Below are 12,205 nucleotides of genomic sequence, written 5' to 3' on the forward strand. Positions count from 1 at the left end.
AGCTGAGAGAGTGGAGCAGAGCGGACGGGAGCCAGGGCAGAGCAGGAGGCCTGAGGGTTTCGTTTTGATCTCCCAGATCAGGATTCCTGGATTTTGGTTTCTCAGGAACACCAGAAGCTGGTGGGGTCGCAACAGAGTTGGGCGCTTCAGTAAACGTCGCCTGGCTGCTACTCCCTTGGAGTTTTCTCTGGATGATTTTTCCCTTCTGGATTGGAGAACCGTATGTGAGATTCTGTGCCTGAATTCGCCTTTTTGTCAAGCGGGTGGGTTTATGGGATGGTATAGGACATAGAACAATACAGCACAGAACAGGCCCTCCGGCCCTCGATGTTGCACCGACCCGTGAACTATTCTCAGCTCATCCCCCTACACCATCCCACCATAATCCATGTGCTTATCCAGGGATTGTTTAGATCGCCCTAATGTGGCTGAGCTGACTACATTAGCAGGGAGGGCATTCCACTCCCTTACCACTCTCTGCGTAAAGAACCTGCCTCTGACATCTGTCTATCACCTCTCAATTTGTGTTACGCCCCCTTAAACAAGCTGACGTCATCGTCCTAGGACAAAGACTTTCACTGTCAACCCTATCTCATCCTCCGATCACCTTGTATGTCTCGATCGTATCCCCTCTTAGCCTTTTTCCTTCCAATGAGAACAGACCCAAGTCTCTCAGTCTTTCCTCACAAGAGCTTCCCTCCAGACCAGGCAACATCCTGATAAAACTCCTCCATTTTGTATTGGAAGTTAACTCGTAATCGGTACTGTATCTATTAATCTGTTAAGTGTTTCAACAGTTAAGTTATTCAAAACTCCTCTTCCTTTGGTTGTATTTGGACTTTAAATAAATGGTGTTTAGCTTAATATCGAGTAATTTGCAGCTGGGACACGGCACTTCACACGTACATTTAAAATAAGAAAAAAAAGTTAGGGTCTAGACTACCTTAAAATATTTTGAGGGGATCTGCTCTGGTTCTTAAGGCATGGAAATTGGAGTAGGCCGTTCAACGCCCCCTGCAAGCCTTTCATTCACACACAGGCCGGTCAAACAGATTCCCCAACATTTATTTGAACTTTACCCAGCACGTTAAGCACCAGACCAGTTACAATGAAGACTTACAGCAGTTAGGGCAGGCTCAACTGTCCAAATGGACATTGTCAATCCTGGACAGGACTGACAACCGAATCCACTCTCAGTACACACTTGCGAACTCTCTGGTGCCTCAGCAAGTTGGATAACCGAGCAAATCCCCTCCCGCATCGCGAGCAAGCGAACGGCCTCTCCCCAGTGTGAAGCTGCTGGTGTCTCAGCAGGTGGGACGACTGAGTGAATCTCTTCCCACACACCAGGCAGGTGAACGGTCTCGCCCCAGTGTGAACCTGCCGGTGCATCAGCAGATACTTCCTGCTCTTAAAGCTCTTCTTGCAGTCGGGGCATTTGAAGGGCCGCTGGTCAGTGTGGACGTGCTGATGTTCGGTGAGCTGGGATGGCTGAGTGAATCCCTTCCCACACGTGGAGCAAGTGAACGGTCTCTCCCCGGTGTGAATGCGCTGGTGGATCAGGAGCTGCGGAGAATCAGTGAACCCCTTCCCGCACACGCAGCACGTGAACGGCTTCTCCCCCGTGTGAACGCGCTGGTGTCTCAGGCGATTGGACGATCGGGTGAACCGCTTTCCGCACACAGAACAGGTGAATGGCCTCTCCCCGGTGTGAACCCGCTGGTGTGTCAACAGATCCTGCTTGCTTTTAAAGCTCTTGTCACAGTTGGGACATTTGAAAGGTCTTTTCTCAGTGTGAACTCGCTGGTGCGTCTGCATTTGGGACAAACGCCGGAACCTCCTCTCGCACAGGGAGCAGGAGAACGGCCTCTCCCCAGTGTGAATGCGTTGATGGAACTGCAAGTCATTTTTACTCTTAAAACGCTTGCCACAGTCCAAACATGGGAAAGGTCTCTCATCAGTGTGAACAAGCTGGTGCGTCAGCAGGTAGGATGACTGACCAAATCCTTTTCCACAAATGGTGCAAGTGTAAGGTCTCACGCCCGTGTGAGTGCGCTGGTGTCTCAGCAGCTCCTGTTTGCTTTTAAAGCCCTTCTCACAGTCAGAACACTTAAAAGGCCTCTGATCAGAACAAACCCGGCCCATCACGTTTGACGAAGCAAACGGTTCCCGACCACCAAGGGTGGCAAATGGCTTCTTGCGAGCATGCACCCGCTGGTGTAAGTACAGGCTGGATGAATAAGCAAACCTCTTCCCACACTGCGTGCAAGTGAATGGCCTCTCTCCAGTGTGTCTGCGACGATGAATGTCCAGTTGAGAGGGGTAACTGAAGCCCTTCCCACAGTCTCCACACTTCCACGGTTTCTCCATCTTGCTCTCCCAGCTGGATAATCAGTTGCCCACGCACTCTGGTCTCCCCACGGGTCGGACAAACGTCTCTCCTTCCACATTCAGATGCTGGGGCATTCAGATCCCGGTTGACCTCAACCAGATGCTGGCGTACGGTTTGGCTGGACCCATGCACCTTTTAAAGCCTCTCTTCTAACACACTGCACAGGGAGTTCACAAAGGTCACCAGTGTCACTCCCAGATTGACACTTTCTAGAGGACCCATTTCTTTTTACTTACTTGTTCCTCCAAGGTTGCAAATCCAGGTCCCACACAATCCCCCCTTCCTGCCTGGAGTGAAATTCAAACCCATCTCACCATTGCTTTCCTCTATTCCCAGCCTGGGTCCTTTTCTCTATGTCTCTCTGATCCAGTTGCACAAACATCCAGTCTCAGGCGCACACTGATGACGCAAACCCTGGCTCTTTTCCTCTTTCCCCCTCCCTTCTTGGGTGGGGAAGCCGGGGTGATTGACAGCTGGTGGTGGGCGGGGCTGGAGGACCGAGTGTGGCCCTCCAGCCATTCGGAGTGAAGGGCTGGCGGGCGGCGCCTGTGATGTCAGGTGCTCCAACCAATCAGGCTGAAGGAGGTGGGCGGGTTGGACGTGCCCGCGCGCGCGCGTGTGTGTTTGGGCGTTAGGGGGTCCTCCAACCAATCACCGTGCAGGAGGTGGGCGGGGGTCGCGAAACGTGAGGGCTCGCGGCTGGACCTCCAGCTAATCGGAGTGAATGAGGTGGGCGGGGCTGGGAGGAGCCGGGGCGCGCGGCCGGTCCTCCCAGCCAATCGGAGCGAAGGGCTCAGGCGGAGCTGGGGGACCGAGCCCGCGGAGTCGGGACCTCCAACCAATCGGAGCGGAGGAGGTGGGCCCTGGAGGAGTCGGGTGCGCGCGGCTGGTCCTCCAACCAATCGGAGTGGAGCGGTTTCCTGTGACGGGCGACGGTGGCCGTGCGCAGGCGGAAGAGGGAGAGGAAGGGAACTGATGGGCAGAGAGGCCTCATGCAACCCCTCAGTCCAGCAGCGGACACCCAGGATCGAGGTACCTGACCCCGCGTCCAACATCAGGAAGGTTGCTGAGAGCAGAGACGGCTGAGGGACGGGAATCTGATTGAGGTGGAGGTTCTGAGGGACACAGAGAGAGAGAGAGTGAGATAGTTTCCCATTTGGGAAGAAGTCTCAGTGACCAGGGGTTCAAGGTTAAGGGCAGGAGGTTTGGAGGGGATGGAAGGAAGGTGCTTCTCACCCGGAGGCTGGTGCAAAATGCACAAAAATACTTCACTGTCAGTTTCCAGAAGAGAAGTTCATTGCATCGTAGCAACTGACCCTTCAGCAGAATCTAGTTCCATTTGGCCCATCTCCCTCTAAAACCCTTCCTATTCATGTCCCCAGTCCAAATGCTGTCATTGTACCAGCCTCCACCACTTTTTCTGGCAGCTCAGTTCATGCACGCACCAGCCTCTGGGTGAAAATGTTGCCCCCTTTGGTCCCTTTCAATTCTTCCCTCTCTCGCGTTTAACCTATGCCCTCTCGTTTCAGATTCCCCCACTCTGGGGAAAAGTCCTTAGCTATTTACCCTATCCATGCCACTCATGACTTTAATGAGCCTCTATAAGGTCACCCTTCAGCCTACGACACTCCAGGAAAAGGAGTCCCAACCTATCAACCTGTCTCTACAGCGCAAACCCTCTAACCCTGGCAACGTCATTGTAAATCTTTCCTGCACCTTTTCAAGTTTCACACCATCCTTCCTGTAGAAGGGAGACCCCCAGAATTGCATGCAGTATTCCAAACGAGGCCTAACCAATGTCCTGTACAGCTACAACATCCCAATTTCTATGCTCCATGCGCTAACCAATAAAGACAAGTGTACCAAATGCCGCCTTCCCAGTTGAAGAATAAGGGATAAGCTGTTCAGGACTGATGTGAGGAAGAATTTTCACTCTCAGGGATGTGAACCAGGAGAACTCTCTCCCACAGAAAACTTTCGGGACCAGTTTGTTAGACAAGAGGGAGCTGGATATTGCCCTTGCGTCTAAAGAAATCAAGGGTTTTGGGGAGAAAGCAGGAGTGGGATTAAGGAGAAGGGGCAGCTGTGAGAGAAGGGCCCATAGTCCCTTCGATTTGTTTCTATCTATTAGAGCTAAAAGTACAATGTCACCAGTAGGTGGGTATTTCCTCCATATCCCTTTTTATTTTCCAAGTGGCTTAAATTGGGAGACATTGTTGCAGCATTGAGAAATTGGCTTGTAAAATATTTTAACATTCAAGTGTGTGGGACCAGGATTCTGGGGGAGCAATCGCAGAATCCCTATGGTGTGGAAGCAGGCCGTTCGGCCCATCGAGTCTGCACTGAACATCCCACCCTATCACCCTGAATTTCCCATGTCTAATCCATGTAGTCTGCACATCCCTGGACACTATGGGGCAGTAGCTTGGCCAATCCATCGTCACCTACACACTTTTGGGCTGTGGGGAATAACCCAGACAGACATGGGGGAGAACGTGCAAACTTCCCACAGACCTAGGGTGGAATCGAACCTGGGTCACTGGTGCTGTGAGGCGTCAGTGCTAACCACTGGGCCATCAACTAAAAGGAAACCCATGTTCCATGGAAACTGGAATTGTCTGTTCTGTGTTTGTACACTGTGCCTATGTGGCTAACTTTTGTCAAACTCTCTTCACAGGGGATTAGGGGAGTATTGAGGGATCAGAAACCCAAACGAAACATCACGGCAAGATCTTCGATCATCAGGACGGCTGTCCAGAATATCGGTGAGGCTACTTTTGGAAAACTGCGTTCAATTCTGGTATCCCTGCTACTGGAAGGATGTTGTGAAGCTTGAGAGGGTTCAGAAAAGATTGACAAAGCTGGGGATGGAGCTCTCAGGAGAGGCTGGATAGTCCAGAGCTGTTTTCCCTGAAACGTCGGAGGCTGACGGGGGGATAAAATCACGAGGGGCATGGATCGAGTGAATAGCAGAGGTCGTTTTCCCCCAGGGTAGAGGGAGTCCAAAACTTAGAGGGCAAAGGTTTAAGGCCAGAGGAGAACGGTTTAAAAGGGGCAACCTTTTCACGCAGAGGGTGGCACGTGCATGGAACGAGCTGTGAGAGGAAGTGGTAGAGGCTGGTGCAATTACAGCATTTAAAAGGCTTCTGGATGGGGATATGAATAGGAAGGGTTGAGCGGGATATAGGCCAAGTGCTGGCAGCTGAACCGAGTCGGCATGGACGAGTTGGACCGAACGGTCTGTTTCCATGCTGCATATCTCTATAACTCTATAAAATCACGAGGAGCGTGATTAGCCAAGGTCTTTTCATTTTCGCCAAGGAGAGAGGTTTAAACTGAGAGGGGAAAGATTTAAAAGGGACCCGAGGGACAACTTTCCCACGCAGAGGGTGGTGCACGTGTGGAATGAGCTGCCGGAGGAAGGGGTGGAGGCTGGTACAATGACAGCGTTTAAAAAGCACTTGGATGGGGACATGAACAGGAAGGGTTTCAGAGGGACAGGCTGGGGCTGATTTCCCTGGAGCATTGGAGGCTGAGGGGTGACCTCACGGAGGTTTATAAAATCATGAGGGGGCATGGATAGGCTAAATTGACACGGTCTTTTCCCTAGGGGTGGGGGAAATCCAGAACTAGAGGGGCGTAGGTTTAAGGTGAGAGGGGAAAGGGAGCTGAGGGGCAAGAGGGTGGTGCATGTGTGGAACGGGCTGCCAGAGGAAGTGGTGGAGGCTGGTACAATGACAGCATTTAAAAAGCACCTGGATGGGGACGTGAACAGGAAGGGTTTAGAGGGAGATGGGCCGAAGGGGACAAGATTAATTGAGGATATGCGGTCAGTGCCGACGGGTTTGACCGAAGGGTGTGTACTCGTGCTGCATGACTCCTATGACGCAAATGCTATTGATCCTTGAGATCGGAAGCTGAAATATTTGTTCTTGTCTCTCAAATGTCAGCGTGGACGAGGAAGGCAACAAGACATGTGCACACTCAAGTTGGAGAGTTAGCAATGGACTGGCTGTGGAAAGAGCTTTGATCAGTTCAACAGCCTAAAGAGACCTCTCACCGCTGAGTTTGGAGAGAGAGAGTGCGCCATGGAAAAGCCGTGGAAATGTGTGGACTGCGGGAAGGGATTCAGTTACCCCTCCCTGCTGGAAATCCACCGGCGAGCCCACACCGGGGAGAAGCCGTGGAAATGCGAGGACTGCGGGAAAGGGTTCAACTACCCCTCTGAGCTGGAGATCCACCGCCGCAGTCACACGGGGGAGAAGCCTTTCGCCTGCCCGGTCTGCGGGAAGGGCTTCACCAAATCCTCGGCCCTGGTCACGCACCAGCGGGTGCACACCGGCGAGCGGCCCTTCCAGTGCCCGTCCTGCGGGAAGCGCTTCAAGCAGTCCTCGGAGCTGTCGGTGCACCGGCGGGTGCACACCGGCGAGCGGCCCTTCGTCTGCGCCGTGTGCGGCAAGGGCTTCACCCAGTCGTCCACCCGGGTGGCGCACCAGCGGGTGCACACCGAGGAGCGGCCGTTCGGCTGCGCCGCCTGCGGGAAGAGGTTCCGGCGCCCGGCCAACCTCAGCGCACACCGGCAGGTTCACACCGGGCACCGGCTGCTCGCTTGCTCCGAGTGCGGGGAGGAGTTCGCTCAGTCGTCCAGCCTCCTGAAACACCAGCGGGCTCACGGCCAGGGCAAACCTCTCGGCTGCACCTGACATGGACAGAGTTTCAGGCAGATAGTGTTTCTGTGTGTGGGTCAGTTTGTGTATGTGTGTCTGTGTGTTTCTGTGTGAGGGAGTGTGTCTGTTTGGGTTTGCATTCTTGTGTGTGAGAGACTGTGTTTGTGTGTGAGGGAGGGGGTGCGTCTGTCTGGGGTCTCTGTATCTGTGTGTGAGGGAGTGTGTCTGGTTCTGTGTATCTGTGTTGAGGGAGTGTGTCTGTCTGGGTCTGCGTATCTGTGTGTGAGGGAGGGAGTGTGTCTGTCTGGGTCTGCGTGTGTGTGTGTGAGGGAGTGAGTGTGGCCTGTGTGTGTGTGTCTGTCTGTCTGTCTGGGTCAGTGTGTGAGGGAGTGTGGCCCGTCTGGGTCTGTGTGTGAGGGAGTGTGTCTGGGTCTGTATATCTGTGTTGAGGGAGTGTGTCTGTCTGGGTTTGCATATCTGTGTGTGAGGGGGACGGGGTGTAGCATTTCTGCGTGTGTGTGCGCGAGGGAGTGAGTATGGCCTGTGTGTGTGTGTGTGTGTGTGTGTGTGTGTGTGTGTGATGAGTGAGTGTGGCTTGTCTGGGTCTGCGTGTCTGTGTGTGAGGGAGGGAGTGTGTCTGTCTGGGTCGGCGTGTGTGTGTGTGAGGGAGTGAGTGTGGCCTGTGTGTGTGTGTCTGTCTGTCTGGGTCTGTGTGTGAGGGAGTGTGTCTGGGTCTGTGTGTGAGGGAGTGTGTCTGGGTCTGCGTGTGAGGGAGTATGTCTGTGTCTGTGTGTGAGGGGGTGTGGCCTGCCTGGGTCTGCGTATCTGTGTGTGAGGGAATGTTTTGGTGTGGGTCTGCGTGTTTCTGTGCGAGGGAGTGAGTGAGTCTGTATGTGTCTGCGTGTCAGTGTGTGAGGGAGTGAGTGTGTTTGTCTGGGTCTGTGTGTGTGTGTGTGTGTGTCTGTCTGTCTGTCTGGGTCTGCGTGTGTGTGTGTGAGGGAGTGTGTCTGTCTGGGTCTGCGTGTGTGTGTGTGAGGGAGTGAGTGTGTTTGTCTGGGTGTGTGTGTGAGGGAGTGTGTCTGTCTGGGTCTGTATGTGTGTGTGTGTGTGTGTGTGTGTGTGTGATGGGGGGAAAGGGCTTCAGTCAGCTCCTAAACCCGCAGCCTCTCCAGCGGGGATCATTAAGCGACTGGCAGAGGTTTGATTCCAGAATTAATCCTCTGAAGCTTTAAGTGTCTTGTTCTTCACGATTATTAACAACAAACAGCACAGGAACAGGCCCCTTTGACCCTCCCAGCCTGCATCGCTGCATCTTGCCCTTCCACACTAAAACTTAATCCGCTTCCCTCTGTTGCCTTCCTGTTTCTGAGCTTGTCTGGGTGAATACTGCGACTGTGTCTGCGTCCACCACCACCACCAGGCCTGGCAGCGCCTTCCAAACACTCTGTGTGAAAAACATGCCTCGCATCTCACTTTTCAACCCCTCGCACCTTGAACCCGTGTCTCCCCCAGTCGTTGACCCCTCCAAAACAACAAAAAAACAACCCTCCTACTTCAACTTCCTGTAACCGATCGGTGTTGCATGTTCCAGCTGTGACACCCTTCCCAAGAGAATTGCAAAGTGTCACCTGGCTCCAAATGATTCCCCGCCCCCCTCCAAACCTGGAGAATTCACAGTTTGCAAGGTCCCACTGAATCTCTGATTTGAAAGTGCTGATCAGTCCTTGACGTACCTCCTTGGCGGGAAAGGCACCGGGGTGCACACCGTCCTGTGAGAGTGTCCCACCCAGCCCCTGACCCTCCAAGGACGCGCACCGTCCGGTGAGAGCGTCCCACCCAGCCCCTGACCCTCCAAGGACGCACACCGTCCGGTGAGAGCGTCCCACCCAGCCCCTGACCCTCCAAGGACGCACACCGTCCGGTGAGAGTGTCCCACCCAGCCCCTGACCCTCCAAGGACGCACACCGTCCGGTGAGAGTGTCCCACCCAGCCCCTGACCCTCCAAGGACGCGCACCGTCCGGTGAGAGTGTCCCACTCAGCCCCTGACCCTCCAAGGACGCGCACCGTCCGGTGAGAGTGTCCCACTCAGCCCCTGACCCTCCAAGGACGCACACCGTCCGGTGAGAGTGTCCCTCCAAGGACGCACACCGTCCGGTGAGAGTGTCCCACCCAGCCCCTGACCCTCCAAGGACGCACACTCCAGAGGTGCACCGTTCCAGAGGTGGAAGTGTGGGCTGCAGATGCTGGAGATCAGAGCTGAAAATGGGTTGCTGGAAAAAGCGCAGCAGCTACCCCAAGGGGGGGGGGGGGGGGGGGGGGGGGGTGCAGAGGGGGAATCGACGTTTCGGGCATCAGCCCCTTCTTCAGGTGTACAGTTTCACCCAACTTCGGCCGTCGCCGAATTCGGTCTCGTCGAAGGTGGAAGCCGGTCACCCAGTTCAGTTCGCTCTGTCTGAGGACTGTGGAAGCTAGGAGGGAGGTGAGGGCCGAATGGGTGCTCCCGTTGGACTGAGTGGAGAGAGCTGGCTAATACCCTGGGGCTGGCTGCGCGCCAATCCCGAAGTGGCAGATGGCGGAAGTTTTTATTTTAAAATAAAATTGATTCGCGGGATGTAGGCGCCACTGGCCATTTTTTGCCCAGGCCGAATTGCCCAGAGGCGAGTGGGGGAGCCAACCACAATGCCGTGGCTCTGAGGTCACCTGTAGCCCTGACCAGGTAAGGTTGGAAGTTTCCTTCTCTAAAAGACATCAGATGGGATTTTACAACAACCGCCAATGGTCACCATTAGACTCGTGATTTCAGATTTCTAAAACATTGTTGAATTCAAACCCTCTGCCCGTGGCAGGGTCCCCGGGACACTATCCGGTTCTCTGGATTAACAAGGTAATGTAGAGAGAGGAGGAAAACTTCTTCAAGGCAGGCATCCTTGCAAGAGGATTCGCAGTAGGGTTAAAATCAACAAGGATTCTCTCCAAGAATCTCAGGGAGTCCCTCTCCCACTGCAACTCCCAGGTCATTTCCTCTGCTCTGAAGCTCTTCAACCATGTTGTGCCACGAATCCAGTCTCTGGATTAACAGTCCAGCCATAATACCCATTTGAACTCGACCGAAACCGGGAACTGGGAGTCAAAGTGTCGGGGAAGACCCAGCTCTCCCAGGACAGGAGACTTACCTATTGTGGCCCACGTGTGGTTCTGGGGATTTGTGGTCCTGTCCTCATTTCCCCCCCCCCCCCCCACCCCCTTGTGGGAGTGCAGCGAAGGCAACGGGCCTTGGGGAGGGTAAGGCATCCCGGGCGGTGGGATCGAATTGGAGTTGGCACAAGTGTTCGCGAGGCTGGAGGGGACGGGAGGTTTCTACTCTCACGGACTATTGAGGCTGGGGCAATTGAGACTGAGGTGGACGGATTCCGGAATCCGAAAGGGTTCTGACGGCAAAGGCGGGAAAGTGGAGTGGACAATCGGACCACTGATGGGACAGCTACTTGCTCCCATGCTGGTCTTTTTCTTTAACGCCCTTTCAGCTTTCTTCCTTTGGAAAGCCATCACCTCTGCAAATATTTTTTTGTCTCTTTGTGTTGCGAGGGTGTGCCTTGTGCTTGGGGTGAAAAGGATTTTTTTTTAATTTTTGTTTGTAAATTCCCGATTATAGTTTTGATGTTAATGAGGGTGTGTGCCACGATATTGTGAGAGGTCAGTTGGGTTTCTAATAAACGGCTATAATTTTGAATTCCTTCAGGGAGCCCAGGGTAAGTCTCTTTATTCCGGAGTTGGGAACAAACAACCAAATCGTGGTCCGTTTGGCTGATGAAGCAAAAATATTTATCCCGGTTAAAACTAAGTGAACTGCGAATACTCGAGCAAAGGTCTGAGGGAGGGTCATCCGACCCTGTTACATTAACTGGACTTAACTCCACAGATGCTGCCAGAGTTGATCAGCACAGAAATAGACCCCCATTCGGCCCAACTCATCTGTGCCGACCCAGATATCCGAAATTAATCAGGCCCCATTTGCCAGCACTTGGCCCCATATCCCTCTCAACTCTTTTCTAATCGTGGAGCCACCGAGATGCCTTTTAAATGAATGTCATTGTACCAGCCTCCACCTCTTCCTCGGGCAGCTCATGCCACACATGCACCACCCCCTGCCTGCAAACGTGTCCCTTTCCCCACTCACTCTTGAACCTATGCCCCCTTTCCCCTTCCCCAGGGAAAAGACTATGGCTACTTACCCTGACGAGGTAAAAACAATGACTGCAGAGGCTGGAAACCAGATTCTGGATTAGTGGTGCTGGAAGAGCACAGCAGTTCAGGCAGCATCCAAGGAGCTTCGAAATCGACGTTTCAGGCAAAAGCCCTTCATCAGGAATAAAGGCAGTGAGCCTGAAGCGTGGAGAGATAAGCTAGAGGAGGGTGGGGGTGGGGAGAAAGTAGCATAGAGTACAATGGGTAAGTGGGGGGAGGGGATGAAGGTGATAGGTCAAGGAGGAGAGGGTGGAGTGGATAGGTGGAAAAGAAGATAGGCAGGTCGGACAAGTCCGGACAAGACAAGGGGACAGTTACTGAGCTGGAAGTTTAGAACTAGGGTGAGGTGGGGGAAGGGGAAATGAGGAAGCTGTTGAAGTCCACATTGATGCCCTGGGGTTGAAGTGTTCCGAGGCAGAAAGTGAGGCGTTCTTCCTCCAGGCGTCTGGTGGTGAGGGAGCGGTGGTGAAGGAGGCCCAGGACCTCCATGTCCTCGGCAGAGTGGGAGGGGGAGTTGAAATGTTGGGCCACAGGGCGGTGTGGTTGATTGGTGCGGGTGTCCCGGAGATGTTCCCTAAAGCGCTCTGCTAGGAGGCGCCCAGTCTCCCCAATGTAGAGGAGACCGCATCGGGAGCAACGGATACAATAAATGATATTAGTGGATGTGCAAGTAAAACTTTGATGGATGTAGAAGGCTCCTTTAGGGCCTTGGATAGAGGTGAGGGAGGAGGTGTGGGCGCAGGTTTTACAGTTCCTGCGGTGGCAGGGGAAAGTGCCAGAATGGGAGGGTGGGTTGTAGGGGGGACGTGGACCTGACCAGGTAGTCATGGAGGGAACGGTCTTTGCGGAAGGCGGAAAGGGGTGGGGAGGGAAATATATCCCTGGTAGTGGGGTCTGTTT

The 12,205-nt window shown here is 53.8% G+C and overlaps 3 protein-coding genes across 3 annotated transcripts in view; 1 reads left to right on the forward strand and 2 right to left on the reverse strand.

The window, feature by feature from the left end:
- The window catches only part of LOC140460216 (uncharacterized), a 36,193-nt gene extending 24,796 nt beyond the window's left edge, over positions 1 to 11,397 (reverse strand). Inside the window, exon 1 of the mRNA XM_072554637.1 lies at positions 11,293 to 11,397. The gene's annotated coding sequence lies outside the window, so the exon portion shown is untranslated. The remainder of the gene's footprint in view (positions 1 to 11,292) is intronic.
- On the reverse strand, positions 1,050 to 2,814 carry LOC140460215 (uncharacterized). Its single transcript, XM_072554635.1, has one exon. The coding sequence runs from the start codon at positions 2,368 to 2,370 to the stop codon at positions 1,159 to 1,161; it is 1,212 nt and encodes a 403-aa protein (XP_072410736.1). The 5' UTR covers positions 2,371 to 2,814; the 3' UTR covers positions 1,050 to 1,158.
- Positions 3,089 to 10,794, forward strand: LOC140460217 (uncharacterized). Its single transcript, XM_072554638.1, has 3 exons — positions 3,089 to 3,424; positions 5,070 to 5,157; positions 6,343 to 10,794. The coding sequence occupies exon 3, from the start codon at positions 6,481 to 6,483 to the stop codon at positions 7,093 to 7,095; it is 615 nt and encodes a 204-aa protein (XP_072410739.1). The 5' UTR covers positions 3,089 to 3,424; positions 5,070 to 5,157; positions 6,343 to 6,480; the 3' UTR covers positions 7,096 to 10,794.
- Positions 11,398 to 12,205: the final 808 nt, after the last annotated feature.

The sequence above is a fragment of the Chiloscyllium punctatum genome, chromosome 36, assembly GCF_047496795.1.
Source record: "Chiloscyllium punctatum isolate Juve2018m chromosome 36, sChiPun1.3, whole genome shotgun sequence".
NCBI lineage: Eukaryota > Metazoa > Chordata > Chondrichthyes > Orectolobiformes > Hemiscylliidae > Chiloscyllium > Chiloscyllium punctatum.